At 40.7% G+C, this 20,295-nt stretch overlaps 1 protein-coding gene across 1 annotated transcript in view; it reads left to right on the top strand.

The window, feature by feature from the left end:
* Positions 1 to 20,295, top strand: part of LOC124802566 (probable ATP-dependent RNA helicase DDX43) — a 73,033-nt gene that overhangs the window by 45,256 nt on the left and 7,482 nt on the right. Inside the window, exons 6-9 of the mRNA XM_047263435.1 lie at positions 3,106 to 3,271; positions 4,189 to 4,298; positions 6,666 to 6,798; positions 15,063 to 15,210. Coding sequence (XP_047119391.1) covers positions 3,106 to 3,271; positions 4,189 to 4,298; positions 6,666 to 6,798; positions 15,063 to 15,210 — 557 coding nt within the window. The remainder of the gene's footprint in view (positions 1 to 3,105; positions 3,272 to 4,188; positions 4,299 to 6,665; positions 6,799 to 15,062; positions 15,211 to 20,295) is intronic.

Raw genomic sequence — 20,295 nt, 5'->3', positions numbered from 1 at the left:
AAAGGCTGCATCACCACATGCCATTGTCTGACGTAACTACCCATTAAGGTTGACCCAGAAGTTATGTCGCTTACTTCTTCCCTTCTCCTATTCCTGAAGACAGGTTCCTTACCCCTAACCAAGATCTAGAGATTGCTCTCCAATAGGTATTCATATAGGCATTCACCTCCACCACTGGTGTCACTGCTTCCCAGCGCCAGATTGTGGATATCGGCAACTCAAGCGACCAGCAGTTGTTTATTCAGTTACGAGCAGTTGTCTACCAGTCTCCTCACTTCCTGTGAAAGAGTAGTACTTTCCTCATAAGGAAGCTAAGCTGAGGCCAGTACAATATATCTTGTGCACCATTCCTCACTCCGTTTCACCTTTATAGTCACTAAATCCCCGTAACATAAGTTTGCCATGAGCAAGAACGAAATTCTATTCTTAACACAAATGCGTATTGTGGGTGTTCATGGATGTCTAGCATAGATCGGCTTACCTTCAGTTCTCGGAAGCCTGATGTGGCTCCCTTATATAAATGTTTCCTGGATCACGGCCACATCCACCTTCTATCTACCAGTAGGTGACACAAGGCAGCAGTTGCCCCTTACTGTGTTGCAGGTTGATCTGCAACACTTGTAGCCTCCAGCTTCCCACCATTGTCACTTCTGATATCATTAATCATCATGATAGTAACCTGCAAAAACCCTAAATATAGTTTTTTCTTTCTCTCGCATTGCCTTCAAAGATTTCTCACAGACTTCAACCGCAAAGGCTTGTGCACCAGATGCAACCTTCTGTTTAATTATCCTCTGTTCATCTGTAGAGACTTGTTTCTATGCCCATACTTTCTTGAACAGGGTCTTTGGAGGAACATCCGTAAGTAATTTAGGACCCAGATTGATATCTTCAGGGTCTTTGAAAGTTCCTCTGCAGCTCTAACAATGGATTCGAAGGTCATACTTCTAAAAGCCCTCTCAGTATCCAGGAAGATGCAGAGAACAATTTCCTGTAAGTGTGGCGCTCTTTAGATTTTCCCAAGTTGGTGAATAGCTGTTTCACGTGATTTGCCTAGTTGATGTGTGTGTTGGTTTTAAAGTAAAAGTCTTGTTCAGTAGCTCTATGTCCTCCCCAGAGAGATCTTGGACCCTGTCTCCTTCAGCATATCTACTCATCCTGTGCCCTCACAGACAAAGATTTGTGCACCAGTGTCCTGATAGGCCCTCATGAATTTGGGGTGTCTTTTCCAAGAGTAATCTAAACTAGGTGCTCATGTTAAGAGATAACAAGTGGATGTCTTTGATGGACTATCATCATCTTAAAAACTGAGACTGAACCCCTACAGGTCTGTTCAGTTTCTTGCCTTAGTTTTTACTGAATCTTGTTATTCCTGGAAGTGGGAGTATAGACTCCTCCCTCGGTCTCTGGAGGCCATAAGTCTCTTGCAAGTGGGAGGGTCTTTTTACTGCTGTCACCATGAGACAGTACTTTCTTACAGCTATTTGGTTCATGTCCTTTTCATTCCCCTCCATTTGTTCTTCAGAACTCATTCTTTTGCCTTCTTTTCTTTTCTGTTCTCTTTAAGTTTCCTCCCCTGTGCCCCAGGCTTTTGTCTTGATCTGGTCCGACTCCTCAGGGACATACCCACTTATTGGACTGGTCTGTCATGTTATCCAGTTGCGGAGATAGCTTCTAATGATTCAACACCAAATGTTCAGATATTTGAAGTTTGTCAAATCCCTCAATTTTTAAATTTGGTTCTGTGATCTTCATTTTGCTTCCATGAAAATTGAAAATTGGGAATATACAAAGTCAACACCAGTGAAGACCCATGCCAGTGTAAGAGTAATTACGTGGGGAGGTAGCCCAGTATCCAGGTTCTGTTCATGACAAATCTTACCATGTGCCACACACACCTCAGCACAGATTGCTTTACAACTTAGGTTGGACACCTGGGGTATTCGGGAAAGGACTATGGAAAAGATATGGGAAGAGGCGGTGTGTTGTGGGGACACACCTAGGCAGCTTCATCCCCTGAGACCTGTCGGGAGACACTGCGAGAAGCTATGGTACCAACATAGCCTTCAGCTCCACATCAACATGAGTAGCCAGTACTATAAGGTGGTGTCCCATGGAGAGGTGCTTTTGCTTAGTGTTTTACATCTTAACTGTATTATGGTTTCATTAAAGCATGGGGAAATGTGTGTGAATATACATGTGGACACATACAGCTCCTCCTCCTCCTCCCCCCCTCCCCCCCCCCCCCCACCTCCCATATTCCTCACATGTGAGCAGTCGCCCCTCTCCCCCTCACCCCCCACACTCACTTAATTTTTTAAATATACTAATAAGCAATAGTTTAATAAAACAGTGGGTACAAGTAACATAGTATTTAAGAGTGCCAAATAGAAAACAGTACAACTCATCTATTTTGGTAAAGATGAGATTAATATTTTAAACTTAATCTGGGTCACCTTTTGCTCGTCCTAGAAGCCCATGTGATCTTGGTATCCTAAAAGGTGAAGCAGGCGAAATATACATCTTAACACCTCTCGATATTGTACTTCAAAATTAAATTTCATCGTTCATAATGTCATTCTTACTGATAAGTTAGCTTCATGGTGGGTTGCAGTGCTAGTCCTCCCAGCAGGTCTGTCCCAATGGATGACCACTTCTTGCTGTGTTCATGGGAGTGCGTGTTTGGGTGTCCTGTATTTTACATATTACTCCATCCAGGAATTTCCATTATGTTTATAAATGCATAATTCATATTCAGTAATGTTATCGATGAGATTTCTCCCATTGGTATAAAACAGCTATCATAGTCGTGCAACCGGGAACATTTGTGAACACTAGAGGTCTTAATGCCTTCTATGATGATTCTTTTTGACCACATTTATTCACAGTAGGTACATAACGTATTTGAGGCAAGAGATGCACTAGCTTTTGTTTGCTGCTGAAGTATTATAGCACAGACTTATATGCTATATTGAGTGAGCTTTTGCACTTCCTGATGTTGTCATATTAAGTCTTTCTGATGAGATATTTCATAGAAAACACAAAGATTAACCTTTATATGAACACTGGGAACTTTACCTGTCCTTACTTTATTTTTGTGTTTAGGAAAGACCTTGGCATTTCTATTGCCAGCCTTAATACACATTGATGGACAGCCCATTCCGAGAGAAGAGCGTGGGGGTCCAAATGTATTGATTCTAGCACCCACAAGAGAGCTTGCAATCCAAATTGAAAAAGAAGTAAATAAGTACAGTTATAAAGGGATAAAAAGGTATGCTATTCCCATATCTTTATTTGCATGTATTAGGTTGGCACAAAAGTTTGTAGCATTTTTGTTTTGTGTATTGGTATACCAGTAGCTGTCAGTTTATTTATTGATTGTCATCTTTTATATGTAGTTCACTGTTGCTATTTGAGTTAACATATTGTCATTTGGAAATGGAAATACTGAGTGTAAAATGGAACTTCTGATAGTGAAGGTCTATGTGGTTTGGGATGTGTACAATATGGATTGCTGATAAGTAAAATATTTGCAGACTTAACAAAAGTTGAAAGTCTATGCCAAAACTTATACCAAGTTCCGTGGCCACAGTAACAATGTGAACTGCAAGAATTTTATAAATGAGCCTCCATCACCTGAAATGCAACTATGTCAACAAATTGATTGAACTGAAAAAAAAAAAATGCAGAACTGTTCATTAATTTAGAGATGAAATGATGTTACTAAAAGTGTTTATGAAATTTACTTAACTTGTAGGACTATAAAGGAGTTGGGTTGTGAAGCCATTCCACACCCACCTTATTCACCTGATCTTGCACTCTGATTCTCAACTTTTCTGCTCCGTACAGAACAACCTTCAAGGAACTTCCTTTCCAGATAAAAATGCACTTCAAGCATGGCACGATGAGTTGTTCGCCTCAAAACCATGTGATTTCTACAGGTGCGGAATCGAAAGTCTACCCCAGGGTTGGCGGACTGTTGTAAATAGCGAAGGAGACTGTATTATTGATGACTTAAGTTTGTGATGTATATCTGCTGTTTTTATTAAACTTTTGGAAATACACTACAAACTTTTGCTCCAACTTAATATTTTTAATGTTTCTAGTATAAGTAATTTTTTGTGCTAAGTAATGCTTACAGCTGCACTCATACTATCAGGCTGTTAATGAGCTGCATTCCTTTTATAGTGTTTGTGTGTATGGTGGAGGCAGCAGGAGAGAGCAAGTGAACGTGATAACTAAAGGTGTGGAAATTATAATAGCAACACCGGGGAGACTGAATGACTTGATAATGAGCAGTGAGTATAACATTTGTAATCTCTCTCTCTCTCTCTCTCTTCTCTCTCTTCTCTCTCTTCTCTCTCTTCTCTCTCTTCTCTCTCTTCTCTCTCTTCTCTCTCTTCTCTCTCTTCTCTCTCTTCTCTCTCTCCCTCCCCCCCTCCCCTCCTTCTGTCTCCACCATCCCTCCCTCCCCCCTTCCCACAAATTTAATTCATTTCACCTTTATGGGCCCACTTTAATTTTGGAAACAATAAACAGTAGATAATTCACTAATGATTTTATACCCTCTGTTGCCTTTTGGAGCATGCATCACTATTGCTACATGTGCCTTACTTCTGTTAACCTTGTACAGCAGCTAAATGGAAACTACTCAGTAGCAGCAGCACAGTTGCACACATTAAATTCCATTGCTGCTGATAATCATAATTTTCTTCTTCTTCTTCAGGACATTTTGATTTCTACTGTCTATACATTTTACAAATAAATTCATAAAACTTTGTCACCATGACCGGGAAGGATTGAGGACTCACACTCATCGCAGTGGAAGTTCAAAAACATAGCAAAATACCTTTTTTAATCATGTGAAATTTCATCATTTTTTTCACTTATTACTGGCGGCATTTGTTGCTAGAGGTACACTTTTCTTCCTAAGTAAGAGAGATTCTTCGATGAATGTTTCATAGCATACAAACAGTAGTTACAGGTGTATGAAACTCTAGAATTTTCCAAATCTATTAAAAACTGTGGAAGAAATTGACATAATTAACTACAAAACTTGAATTTTTTTCTAAACATGAAGTTTAAAATGTAACAGTTCATTCATTTTTTCATAAATTAAATAACTCCTAGAGTTTCATACACCTGTAACTATGGTTTGTATGCTGTGCAAAAGTCATCGAAGAATCTCTCTTATTTAGGAAGAAAAGTGTACCTATAGCAACAAATGCAGCCAGTAGTAAGTGAAAAAATGATGAAATTTCACATGTAAAAAAGTGTTTTGTTAAGTGTTTGAGCTTCCACTGCTATGAGTATGAATCCTGAATCCTTCCTGGTCATGCTGTTAAAGTTTTCTGAATTTATTTTTAGAAATATAGACAGTGGAAATTAAAGTGTCCTGTGGTGCCTCTCCTGCTCCAAGTCGGCCAGTTTGACGTCCTACCCCCCTTAAAGGCATGATTTTAAATGTGCTGCATTTTTTTATTGCATTCTGTCTCTTGAAATAATTCTGAGCCATCAGCAATTACTGTATCATTTTTATTTTTTTCTCTCTCCTTGTTAACTTTTAAATGTTTTGGCAGTGACCTTTGTGTGTGTTTAGTTCTCTCTAATTGATAATATATTGTTGTGGTTATATTCATGTGCAACGATTGTAAATTTAGATTAATTTTATAATCACAATGTACGTATAACTTCTGCTACTGAAGAGGAATGTGGCTTGTTACCAGCACCTTTCATTTTAATGCTTCTTCTAAATCATATTTGTAATGATAGAAAACTCTGTGTTATTAATTTATAGAAGGTAAATTTTTATTTCTGAATAATTTGGTACAGGGCTACTATAAATGACCATGTGTTTTCAATGTTATTTGTTTACCAGAGTTTATCTGTACACATGACTGATGTGTGAATGGAAGTGTAAACTCACAGTGTTTGCATTGTGCCCACCTGTTGGTATTAAAGAGTGAAGTGCCTCGACAAAATGGCAACACAGCAGAAAAGAGTTTCTATACGTTCGAATGTGTGAGATGTTTGTTAAAACAGTGCTTTGTGCATTTAGAAGAATTGTGGAAAAGAACCGCCATGTAAACAGAGCATTGTGCATTAGTATTGACAGTTTAGGGACACAGTTTCTCTGGAAACAGAAAACTACTGCTCGACCAAGTGTGTCAGATGCAACTGTGGAGAGAGCGAGGTAAAGTTTCGTGTCCACCTACTTTGCACGCACTTGGTCCGGCACACATTTTAAACCTGTCAGGAAGTCACATTAAGGACAGTATTTACGTATTCTGATTCCTTTTGGGGATACACTAAGGTCCGTGTTTACTTATACCCACTGCAAGGAAAACTAGTACTGCTCAGAGAATGCATCAGTGTTGCTGTGATGACCATTGACATATCTTGCTACGTAATGTATGGAACAAACTTTACTATCCTGTGGACATGTGTTGAGACCATAGAGGTGCTCAGGACAACTGTAGAGCGCAGAATGCAAACTTACGGTACTATTAATGCATCAGTCATATTTGTGAATGTAATACTTTGGAAAATATAGATATTTGCAATTGAATGACTCATTTATAGTAGCCCTGCTTTTTCATACGTGTTTACTTAAGTCTGTGATGGTACTATAATTCCTTTCATGGCTCTGATGTTTCTGTTGACAGATGTTATAGATGTTACATCAATAACTTACTTAGTGTTGGATGAAGCAGATAGAATGCTTGATATGGGCTTTGAACCTCAGATTCGAAAAACACTTTTAGATATTCGACCAGATAGACAAACTATTATGACAAGGTATGCTCAAAATTAATGCTTCCAGTACCTTAAATGTATACTTCTACACGTTTTTTAATACTAATATAATTTAGAACCAACGCAAGAAGTTGATGTAAAGGACAAAAATGTTTTCTTGGAATAATTATTTATTATTTTATGTAAGTGCGTAATGCACTGGGAAAGTTCTGTGATTATGAGCTTTCTTGTAAACCGTTCACAATCTTAAATCAGTTCTGCTGGAGCTGTTGATCATTTAGCACGAACTGACACAGAGATATAATCATGACAAGTAAGATTTTTGTGCTGTAATTCTTTCTTGCGGAGATTTTGGGTGACTTAAGTCTTTGGCACATTCCTTGTAAATCACAGCCTGTTTGAAGAATTGCTATTGAAAGTTAAGTAAATGATTCTTCCAACAGTTATGACTGAAACAAATCACAGTAATGCCTCATTATAAATAGACCTTTGCTCTGTGAAACATTTCCACCATCTTGATTGAGGAACTCATTAGTTTGTGATACTTGTGAACTGAAAGTTCCACTGATTCAGTTTTCACATTGTCAGTTGATTGTTGTAAATTATTAAATTATTTCTTGCAAGAAATTCCATTGAGTATCAATAGTGGCATAAAGAAACCAGTTGCTTGTCTCAGTAACTTGTAGGTCAAAGTGTAAATATGTTAAGATTAAAAACCAGGATGTTGGTCCTGAAACTGGAGTTTTAGCTATGTAGGGTGTCATAAAACAAATTAAGTTTTCCTGGTCGTGATACAGTGCCACACTAAGAATCCCAAGGCCTTTTGTTCAACCCTAGCCAGACCTAGGATTTGTGTCTGTTACTTGTTACTGATTTCACCTTCTGTTGATAAAGAGAAAAATGTGGAGATGCACCGTGGTTTGAAGTCCACATTAAACTACACTGATCAGCCAGAACGTTATGTCCACCTTTGGCACAATTATATGAAGTGCACTTATGTGTTGTAGCATGGAAGCAATGAGGCCTTGGTAAATCATGGAAGGAGTTGCCACGACATGTGCACACATCACCTAATTCCCATAAATTTGGGGGGTGGGGATGGGGGAGATGATGAGCTCTGATGCCACTTTCAATCCCATCCCCTCAAAGCAATATGATGCACACACGAAGACCACTGTGTCCATTATAAAGTCATTATGTTCACAAAGGTAGATTGTGTTGTAGAGACCCATCCTGTGTTGGTGATGAGACAATGGCTCAGGCAAAGTTTTTTATGTTCTGTGATGGACTGGCATTGCTTGTGTGTATCGGAACTTTCTTTTTGTCATTGTCTATCCATCCTTCAATAATTACTGCTTTTCTAACAATATTATGAAAAGCATACTTCCTACTCACCATATAGCGGAGAGGCTGAGTTGCAGATAGGCACAACAAAAAGGCTGTCAGAAAATGAGCGTTCGGCCAACAAGGCCTTCATTGGAGATAGCTAGCGATCTCGCAGTCCTCACCACCACACACACACACACACACACACACACACACACACACACACACACACACACAAGATCGCAGTCAACCATGGATCCTTGTACCTTCTATCTGCGTCAGTACAGAAGTTTCCTTATCACTAGCCAGAATGCTGTTCCAAGTACTGTTCCTGTGTTGTTTCGTGGCTAAAGAAACCCGTCCAAGTGGCCTTACTATCAAATTACCCATCTCCAGCTGCCAACCTTCCTCTCACAATGACCTCCATGCTCTGTTTCCACCAGTCCTTAACCCTCACTAACATAGTCATGCAAAACCATATCGATCAGGTCCAAATCTCCTCACAATACCTCCTCTCCATCCCTAAAATTCTCCGGCTATGAAATCCCAAATTCCTGGATCCCATATCACGCATTGAAGCCCTTGGCCTCCAGGGACTAGAGCAATACACACACCACCACCTCAAAACACTCTCCACCTTGTTCCGTTCCTGGTTCCACCTTGGACTACCACTATCAACAACCTCCAAACCTTCCCCACATCCCCTCATAGCTGACAATCCCTGTCTCACAGACCTATTACATTTACCTCCTCCTCAAAAACTCCCTCTCACCACCACACAGAATCAAGAACCTAAATAGACTCAAAACAGTCTTGAACCTGTCCTTCAAAAGCCTTAGCCACGCAGTTGTATCAGTCCTTTCCAAAGGTCTCGTCTTTTGCTCCACTCCCAAATTCGATAATGGAGTTGTTAAAGATGGTCTCTCCTCCTCCTGGTCCCTACATTGGAAACACTTTTTCACCACCAACCCTACCAATCAGACTCGACAAAAGACTGATGTTGAACCCTGCTTGGCTCAGTTCATTCCTCCGTCCAAATGTGACCCACGACCACTATCCCCAAATCACCCCCTGCTAACTTTCCAGAATTTCTTAACCTCGACCTTGCCTCACCATCATTCCCCAAATCCTTCAACGTACAAACTAACCTTACATCAATGGAAAGAAGTGCAATCCACCACCTAAAAACTGATCCTGGCCTTATAATCCTACCTGCTGAAAAAGTCTCCACCACTGTTTTGAACTGCAAGTATTACCTGGTGGAAGGATTCAATCAGCTGTCAGATTCATCCACCTACAAACCCTGCCACAGTGACCCTATTTTGGAAATCCAGCAGGACATAGTCTCTCCTCAAATCCTTAGGCCCATCCCAAACACTCTCCCCTGAGTCACTCTCCACTCTCATCCCTACCACTCCCCACACTCCTGCCTTTTACATGCTGCATAAAGTCCATAAACCCAACCACTCAGGACACCTCATTGTGGCTGGTTATGGTGCCCTCACAGAGAGAATCTCTGCTCTCATAGACACTCACTTCCAGCCTGTTAGCTGCAACCTACCCTCCTATGTAAAAGATACCAACCATTTCCTCCACAAACACTCAACAGTTCCTGTTCCATTATTACATGATGTCCTGCTCATCACTATTTATAGCATCTCCCTTTACGCGAACATCCTTAATGCCCTTGATCTCAGCATTATTGGACACTACCTCTCCCAACACCTGACAGATTCCAAACCTACAATGTTCTTCTTGATCACTATGACCAGCTATACCCTCATCCACAATCACTTCTCTGTTGAAGGCATTACTTAAAAACAGAGGGTACAGCTTGGGCACTCGCTTGGCATCATCCTGTGCCAGCCTATTCATGGGCCATGTAGAGGAATGCTTCCTAAACACCCAGAATACCAAACCCCTCACCTGGTTCAGATTAAATGACATATTCATGGTCCAGATCGAGGGTGAGGGCACCGTATCCACATCATTCCATAATGTCAACACCTTCTCCCCATTCACTTCACTTGGTCCTACTCAACCCATGAGCCACCTTCCTTGATGTTGATCTCAGCCTCAAAGATTGCTACATCGGTATCTCCATCCATATCTAACTGACCTGCCACCAGCAGTACCTCCACTTCGACAGCTGCTACCCATTCAATACCAAGAAGTCGCTTGCACACAGCGGAGCCACCTGTCGCTGTCACGTCTGTAGTTGTGTGTGATCCCTCTCGAAATACACTGAGGGTCTCACTGTGGCCTTCACAGACCATAACAACCCTCCCAAGCTTGTACAAAAACAATCTACAATCTCCCATGCCTTTTCTCTCCAGTCACACACCACCTTCCAAAATCGCACAGCCCACAGAGCAGCATTCCCCTCGTGACTTGGTACCACCCAGGAGCAACTTAATTACATTTTCCACCGGGATTTTGACTACGTCTCATGTCCTACCCACAATCTTTCCCACCCCACCCCACCCCACCCCACCCACAGTGGTAATCCGCTGCTCTCTAAACCTACACAATATCCTCGCCCATCCCTACACAACGCCTGCCCTCATCCCCTTGCCTCATATCTCATACCCCTGTAATAGACCTAGATGTAAGACTTGTCCCATACACCTTCCCACCACTCTGTTCCATTCCAGTCACAAGCATCACCTATACCATCAGAGGCAGGGCTACCTGTGAAACCAGTCATGTGATCTACAAGCTAAGCTGCAACCAATGTGGTGCATTCTACTTGGGCATGACAACTGACAAGCTCTCTGTGTGCATTAATGGTCACCAAGAAACAGTTGGCCCACCCCATTGTTGAGCACACCGCCCAACACAATGTTATTCATTTCAATAACTGCCTCACTGCCTTTGCCATCTGGATCCTTCCCACCACCACCTCCACCACCACCACCAGCAGCTTTTCTGAATTGTGCAAGTGGGAAGTCTGCCTTGAATATAGCGTACGTCCCCCTAACCCTCCTGATTTCAGCCTTCATTAGTCGTTGTCCTTAACTTCTAGCTCCTTCCCTGTCCCCCATTCCAGCACTACACAGTTCTCTATTCCACAAATGCATCCACAGGCTTTTTACCCCTCTCCTTTTCTGCTAACCCTCCCCCGCCCTTCATCTAACCTCCCAACTGCATGTAGCTGCCCTACCCTCTCTCCACCTCGCCCCTGTATGGTCCCATAAGCAGCACTTTACTGTCCCCAACCACTACCTTCCTATCCTTCTTCCCCACCCCAGCCTCCTTCCCACCTCCACAACTATGTTGCGTCTCCCACCGTGTGCTGCTGCTCACAGTGTGGCCTCAGCAGGCAGACTATGATCATGTGTGTTCGACCTGTGTGCGTGTGTTGCTCTCTTGCAATCCAAGTAAAAGAAATTATTGAAGGACGGGCTCCACAACTTCCCTATTGTTACTATTTCCAACATTGGTCGTTAAAATTAGAACGACTGTGATCTTCCATTGCCCCTACATATCTGAGGACAGCATACCAAGCAATTGTTTGGTGTACCATTGAAAATTCTGTGAACCAGGCTGTCTTATAGTGTGTGATATGCTCTTTCCATTTTTCAGCGATTGCATAAACAATATAAGTAGGTTTTATAAATTGTAAACGATGAAGTAGATACTTCATCATAGTAGAGGGAACTCAACATGTCATTCTGTGTCTATTTAACAAATTAAATAAATCATCAAAAACATTACAGAACTTCTTATATGTACACCACATTTATGAAAACACTTGATAAATAAGGTGTCAAAGTAATATGCTGTAAATTTACTACAGTAACATAAATAATTAAAGATAGTTATGCAAGAGTGATAACTTTGAAAACCACCTGAAATGTCATTGTCTCTCCATTCTGTGCCACTAGAAGAGTTTTTTTGTGAAATCTGCAATAACCCTGTGGTATATTTTCAACCTGCTCTTCACATTCTTCAACTTTATTAATTGGAACAGCCCCAGAAGAAAAATGTAGAGTGCTTCCTGCCAGATGTTTTGAGGATGCTATAGCTTTTTGAGCTTGAATGAGTAATACACTTCAGCATCAGTAAACGTTGTGACATTCACCTGCTTATTTATTCGTTGATAGTCCTCGGTGTCGATGTACTGCAGTGTTACACTGGCTGAAAAATGGGGGCTGGAAGTTGAACTCTGACTACTGTAAATGATGTGGCTGAAAGTTGCACAATTGTTTCACTGTTCTTTACTTTCACTGTTCACAACCCTCAAATATTACACAATTATATGGCCAGTTCACTATTGGTAAATGTTGATAAGCCTCATTAATAGGTTGCAGCAAACATCAGCATACTGCTACAATAGTTTGCTGTTGAACATCTATGAGGAGTAAAAACCGAACCACACTGTTCACAGGTCTTGCAGAATACTATGGTATGTGTGACACTATTTCTCAAATAAATTGAACAGACATCATTACTTGAACTAACACAAGGCCTATTTGTGTTTCACTCATTCCACTGTTAAGTTGGTGCATTGTTGTTAATTCAACCAATACATCATTCCCATTTGAAAATTGGCTGTAGACTGACTTGTATTGGGACCAAAAATCTGTTCTTTCTATATCCTCACAATAATAGGCACAGAAACTATACTTTGTTTGTGTTCAAGTTACAGAAATTACCATTAAAACATATAACTCATTCAGTTAGCTAAATACATTGAAAAATGTCTTCTTTTTAACAGTTCCTTCAACCATAAAGGTTAGGCCGAATTATTTGTTTAAATAATGAAATTAAGATATAGTTATGCAAAAACCAGGTAATTATTTTGGAATAAATTAAGGGCTGGCTTCACTAATATGTTTTCAAATAGAGCCAAATAAATACTTTAAGAATCTTAGTAGTTCTTCTTCCAAATGTTTATAATTAGTACAGAATTTATATTTGTTTATAAGTCAACAGTAGAATCTGTCACAAAACAATTACTGATTTCACCCTATAATATTTAGGACAATGCCACTTTGTCTTAATTCTGGGTTTTATTTGGAAAATTATTCTCTCTCTTTGTTGTTCATATCTAGTGGTGATCAATCAGTATTTTGTGATAGACTGGAAATAAGAAATTTCTAGACTAGATATCCTTTTCATTACATATAGCAGTAGCAAGGAGAGCCTCAAGAAGTTGAAAAAAATGTAATAAGAGTCAGCAGGTAATACCTATTTACAAAGAAAAGAGATGCTAATGCAATTTCCACAGATGCTAAGTGAAATCCTTCTTACAGATATGGTGTGTGTGTGTGTGTGTGTGTGTGTGTGTGTGTGTGTGTGTGTGTGTGTGTTCGTTCGCCCGCCCTTTTTTTCCCCTATCAAGTCACAGAAGGTGTCCATGTTTCGTTGCTTTTGTTTGGGAGTCAGGGTGTGTAGAATGAAAATAGCGTACACTTTTTTATTCGAAACATTCTGAAGACTGTCTAGACCACATGGGTTAGAGATGTTCAGTTTGTAGCCCCATTGCAATTTGTGACACAGTAACATCGACACTCATCCACAGCTTAACACAGCCTGCTTACAACTGACTGGCCGAATGCATATCTGTTGCTTACAGTTGTTAGTTAAAGTTGCTACTGTAGTTATTGTATTGACTTTGCTTATATGCTAGGAATAAAACCAGTCTCAGATCTTTTTGGAGAGACACTATACATCCTGAATCGCATAAACAAGACCAAGTTGTGGCTCACATTTGAATCACATAAACAAGACCATGTTGTGGCTCACGTACACCAGGGTTATTAAAATGTGTACAACAGAATTTTGTGTGACAATATCTTGCTTGCATAGAGGCTGGGGATGCCAATTTGACTTTTGTAAATGTAGCACCTTGTGAAAGTTGTGCAGATAAATAAAATCAATACAAAAATGTGTGTACTTGTATTTTTATCAGTAGACCGACAGTAAATTTGTAGTGCTTCATTTTTATGTATAGCTTTAGACTCTGGGAAACTCTGGCCGAGAAACAGTTACCTCAAAGTGATAAATTTGCCCTTCTCCACTAGCTCTGATAATCAGTATCATAAAAATACTGTGTATAGTATGGATATAATCTTTTATGTACCATTCTGTAAATTGTTTTTTTTTTTGTGCTACTTCTATATCATTGAAATTTTCATAAATAGTGTGTGCTCATTTACTTAGTGTGATTTAAATATTTGAGGAATGTCTTGAATTTATAAGTGTATTTTCTAATTCTGTATTTCCTGTATTCCCGTCATTTATCAAGGTATATGGATAGAGAGGAGAGTAGGGAGAGCAGCTTGGAGGATAAAAAGAAGTTGAAGAGATGTTGGGAAAATGTTTTGTTTATTTTGGGAAAATTGACACACTAAATGATAAGTTATAAAATATTTGGGTACTCATTTTTCAGGAGAAGTTTTTATTCTTCTCTGGCTCTTCGTCCTCCCCTGTTTAAATGTAAATCACATTGACAGTTGTAGTGTTGACTTGGTTATATTCAAAATGTAATAGATTGGTGTTGCAGTGTGACACATGGTAGGTGATAAATTGTTTAATGAAGTATGTGTAATTGCCTGATTTGAGAAGGTTATATTGGCCCAGATTTGAGAAGGTGACATAGGCAGTGTGATAGATAGAATTGCAATTCTCAAATAGAGTTGAATTGGGGGATTAAAGATAATTTGAAGATTTGTGTATTGTATCATATTGACGCTTTCTTGCAAGCTAATCAGGTAAAGTTTTAGAGGCTTAGGAAGTATGTTGTTCTGGTTTATGTAATTGTTTTTGCTGGTTAGCCTTCTGCTACATTTTGTGTAAGGAGAATGGTATTTTTCTGACCTATCTCAATACTTTCAAAAAAAAAAAATTGAATAGGAAAGAGACATGTAGCACTTTGCTCTTTTACTTTGTGTAATGTGTAGAATGTAGTCAGTGACTTCATCAAAATAACAAATGAGATGACAATAAATTGATATGACCTTTTTTATTCACAGTGCGACATGGCCTGAGGGAGTCAGACGACTTGCGCAGTCTTACATGAAAAATCCTATACAGGTGGTAATTGGAACACTGGATTTAGCTGCTGTTCATTCTGTAACACAGCATATAGAAATGATTGATGAAGAGGACAAAAAGGATAGAGTATGTGAAAGATGTTAGTACATTCATTACTGAATTGTGAATACCAAAATGGAGCAGTATCTTGAGTGTCAAATTTTTGGACAACAGTCTTTCCTCGATTTTTATTTCTTCTCTATTTCTGGGGGCAGATGCCAGTAAATTGTTAAAATTGTAGTTACTTAGCCTAAAAAGAAATAGTCATGCCACAATTCTAATCTGCAGATTGACTAGACATAACAAACTTAATGTAGCATTTGTTGCCTATACCAGAGCAGCAAAATTCACTGAAGAATCATATTAAAAGGAATCTGCTGCTGAAACAATATGAAATAACAAACTTAATGTAGCATTTGTTGCTTATACGTGAACAACAAAGTTCACAGAAGAATCAAATTAACAGGAATCTGCTGGCTGAAACAATATGAAATGTTAGTAAAACTGTAGAATCAGTTTTATCACATCATTACATTTGTATCACGTTACAAGATATAAAAACCCTTGCAGAAGATTGTCTTTTTGCAGGTTGTTGTGGTGGATCTGGCATCCAATTATATATCAGACGTGTTCCTTGTGGTTCAGCTCAGGTGAATGTGTAGCCAAGATATCAGTGTGAGTACACCATCTGGCATGATTCTAGACTTGATATGGATAATTCAACAAAGACAAGAAGCATGAAGGGATCTAGGTCCAAAATAATGATCATGTAGGGCACAACTGTAATAATATCTTTACTATCAAAGGTCCAATGGAAGCTCAGGCGAATGTTCACCATAGGAGCTGATTTAACTCAGTTGATGGGATATCCAGACACAATCATCAACCTGGCGTAACAAGGAATGTGATTCATCTGATCAGATGGACATGGCTGCAAGCTGTTGCAGTTTGCATTTTGCTTCCTCAATTTGTCTTTTCGCTTTGTGCTGTTTACATTCTTCCGTCATTAGGTGTCACCAGGGCAGACTTTCTCCACCTTATTGTGCAACTCCCTCACCCCTTTTTGCTGCTCAGTGACTTTAACATACACTGTCCCCTTTGGGGCTCTTCCAGAACCTGTCAGGGAGGTGCGCTCTTGGCTGACCTTCTCAAGCAACTCAACCTCAACTGCCTTAACATTGGAGCACCTACGTTCCTTTCAGACTCAGCGCACACCTATTCCCATTTGGACCTTTCCTTCCGCACTGCCCAGCTTGCCTGTCATCTCAAGTGGTCCATTATCTCCAACATGAACTTGAGCGAGCATTTTCCATGTAATTTCTGTTTCCTGACTCCTACCCAACCCATGTGCACACCCAAATGGCAGCTTTCTAAGGTTCACTGGAGTCTTTACTCCTCTCAGGCAACATTTGATGAACATCATCTCCCCAGGTGTGATGACCAGGTAGAGTACCTTAACAACGTTATCTTTACTGCCGCAGAATGTTCCCTTCCTCGCTCATCATCTTCACCATGCCGTGTTCCGGTCCCTTGGTGGACTGAGGCGTGTTGTGACACAATTTGCGTGAGGAGACGGGCCCTCCACTTTTGTAACCATCGTGCTCCGATGACAGTGTATTCGTTATAAACATTTGCCTGCACAGTGTTGTCATGTTCTTTGGTACAGCAAAAAAGCTAACTGGATTTCATTCACTAGTTCTTTTAACAGTTCCACTCCCTCTTCCGTCGTGTGGGCCAACCTGACTGCTCCCTGGAACAAAGGTCCATTCCCCAATTTCCGGCCTGACTGTAGCGGATGATGTCATAGTGGATCCTACTGATCTCCAACACTTAGGGCCACTATTTTGCGGAGATTTAAAGCTCCCCCCCACTATCATCGTGCCTTCCTCGATTGGAAACGAGTGGAGGCGGCTCGGGCAATATCCTTCAGAATCATGAGAGCTACAGTGCCACTTTTACTATTAGGGAGGTCAATCACGCTCTAACTTCATCCTGATCCTCCGCTTCAGGGCCAGACAACGTTCACCTTCAGATGTTGCTGCACCTTTCTCTTGCAGGCAAGCATTTTCTACAAAAATCGTATCTGGGCAGAGGGCACATTTTCCAGACGCTGACATGAAGCCACTGTCATACCCATACCTAAGCCTGGTAAGGACAAACACCTTCCTTCCAGCTACCACCCCATTCATTTTTCTCGGCAGCTGTGTTTGCAGGGTGATGGAACTTAAGATTCATGCTCAGCTGGTATAGTGGCTTAGTCTCACAATTTACTAACCACTGCACAAATGGATTTAGAGTGCGCAGTTCTGCAGTTGACCATCTCGTCACTTTGTCAACTCATGTCACGATTTTTTTCTGCAGAAATACCAAACTGTGGCCGTGTTTTATGATTTGGAGAAAGTCCACAACAGCTTCTGAAGGACTGGTATCCTCCGTACTCTGTACATGTGGGGCTTCTGAGGCCGCATGCCCCATTTCCTTCAGGATTTTTTAAAAGACTGAGTTTTCAAGGCGTGTGTAGGTTTTGCCTTGTCAGACACCTTCATCCAGGCAAACAGTGTGCCTCAGGGTTCCGTCCTGGTCATCGTCCTCTTTGCTATCGCCATTAACCCTGTTATGGCCTGTCTCTCGTCGGGCATCTCTGGCTTCCTTTTCATTGACGATTTTGCCGTCTGTAGCAACTCCTTGAGCAGCGTCTTCAGCATTGTCTTGATCCTCTTTGCTCGTGGGACATCGACAATAGCTTTCACTTTTCCACTGACAAAACCATTTGATTTTCTGGTGGCGTAAAGTGTTTCTTCCACTGTCTATACATCTTGGACCTGTTGCTCTTCTGTTCATTGAAACTACGAAATTCTTGGAGCTCATGCTTGATAAGAAACTTTTGTAGTCCTCCCATGTCTTACGTGGCCGCTTGCTGTGACCGGTTCCTCAGTGTCTTGAGAATCCTCAGCAGTACTTCCTGGGGAATGGATCGAATAGCCCTCCTCAATTTCTATGGATCTCTTATCCATTCAAAACTAGACTGGGTGTTTCATTTATGCATCTGCATGTCTGTCCACCTTACATTGTCTCAATACAATCCACCATCGTGGCACCCGTTTGGCCTTTGGCACCTTTTACACTAGCCCGGTTGAGAGTTTGTATGCAGCAGCTGCCGAACTACCGCTGTCATGCCGACATAGTGTTCTCCTCAGAGGATACGCATGCCATTTGTCTGCCATGCCCGGCCACCCATCGTTTGCCTCCTTCGATGACTTATCGCCAATATGGGATGCGTCACTCTTCTGTTACCTCCTGGAGTTTGTTTTCAGCTGTTGCTCTGGCAGCTTAACTTAATGCTACATGCCACTTTTCCGATGGTTGTGAACTTTTCACCACCTTAGCTTTGTGTGGTGGCCTGTGTTCACATTGGACTTCATTCACTTCCTAAGGATACTACTCCAGACTTGTTCTATCACTGTAAGTCTCTCAGCCATCACATGGATCTTCTCGATAGTACCATTGTGTACACTAATGGCTCTCTGACTCAACGAGGTGTTGGGTGTGCCTTCGTCAGTGGCACAGATAATTTTAGATATCGGCTTATGGAACACTGCTCAGTATTTACAGCAGAGCTCTTTGCCCTGCATCAGGGTATGCAGGACACCCGTCAACGCAGGCTTTTCAATTGTCATTTGCTCCAATTATCTGTACTCTTCAGAGCCTGTGTGTGCTGTACACTGCCCATCCCTTAGTGCAATGGGTCCAGGAAAGCTTTCACTTGCTCACTCTTGCTGGAGCCTCTATGATGTTTATGTGGGTCCCTGATCACCTCAGTCTGACAGGAAACAAGGCTGATAACACTACTGCCAAGGCTGCAGTCCTCTTACGTCCACCTGCTAGTTCTTCCATTTCCTCCATTGATCTCTGTGTTGCTGTCTGTCAGCAGGTTATCACTTTGGCATCACCACTGGTCCGCCCTTCATGGGAACAAGCTCTGGGGATTTATACCTCTCCCAGTGGCTTGGCTGACCTCTTCTCGGCCCTCTCGCCACGAGGAGATCATTTTAGTTAGGTTTCGTATTGAGCACTGTCTTTTTACCTATTGCCATTTAAGTGGTGAGCCCCCACCTGATGGAGTGCCCTTTTTTAACCTCTTAGGTTCTAATATGTTTGCCTTCTGAGTTATTGGCCATTTTAGTGAATGACATGCAGATTGTCGCCCACGTTTTACTCTTCATTCGTTGTAGCAATGTGGCGAAGGACGTTTAATCTTCCGTTCAGTACTTCCATTGCCTGTATGGCATATTTTATGGACCTTTCTCCAAGTTCCTGTTTTTAGCTCTTTCCTTCTGTTGATTGGGCTTAACGTGTAGTTGCATTTAACTCCCTTTGGTGTTCATGTTATATGGTTCTGAAGTGGGTGCATATGACCTTATTTGTTCTTGTGCCCCAAAACAAAACATTTTGATTGTTTTATTAGCATAATAAGGCAAATATTTTTAATCACAGGAGGAAAGTTGGTAGTACACGAAGGAAATTGAGATCAGGTAGCTCATTGAGAATGCATTTCAATTACTGACTTCTGATAATCAAATAAAGTAACAGGCAGTGGGAGTGATTCTATCCCAGTAATAGGGAGTCTTGTTTAGGATTTTATGTTATTACAATGCTCAGAGTACTGAACATTTCCACTTAGAATAAAGGTGTTGCCAGTGCATGGTTTGCTGACATTGATTAGTTTGAAATATCAGTTAAGACTTTTGTATTTTCAAACAAATTATCTTCTGGTGAGTTTCATAGATAGTGCCATTTTCACTTCTGCTCTTCTGAAAAGGTGAGATGGGACAAAATCCATAATCTTAGGCCAGTGAATTCGTGTGTCGACATGCCCTAAGTTACAGTTAATAACTGAATAATTCTGGAGAAATTTCGAATATAATTTGTTAAAAGTACGTGCGCGCGCTTTGTATATCTCTGGCTCTAGTGCCCGGCCTTGGTATAGGATAGTAAAAGAGCGTACACTTTAGATTGTATTACTCCTGAACAAAGTTTTTAATGAAAGAATCTCCACAGTAATTACCATTTCAACAGAGAGGAGTGTCAGTGCTTACCAACAATTAAAAACAATAATATGACATGGTTCTGCATGCATAAATGAAAAATTGGGAAAACAAATTATCATATAAC

The sequence above is a fragment of the Schistocerca piceifrons genome, chromosome 6 (genome assembly GCF_021461385.2).
Source record: "Schistocerca piceifrons isolate TAMUIC-IGC-003096 chromosome 6, iqSchPice1.1, whole genome shotgun sequence".
NCBI lineage: Eukaryota > Metazoa > Arthropoda > Insecta > Orthoptera > Acrididae > Schistocerca > Schistocerca piceifrons.
The sequence above is the reverse complement of the archived record's forward strand: the minus strand, read 5'-3'. Positions and strand labels throughout refer to the sequence as shown.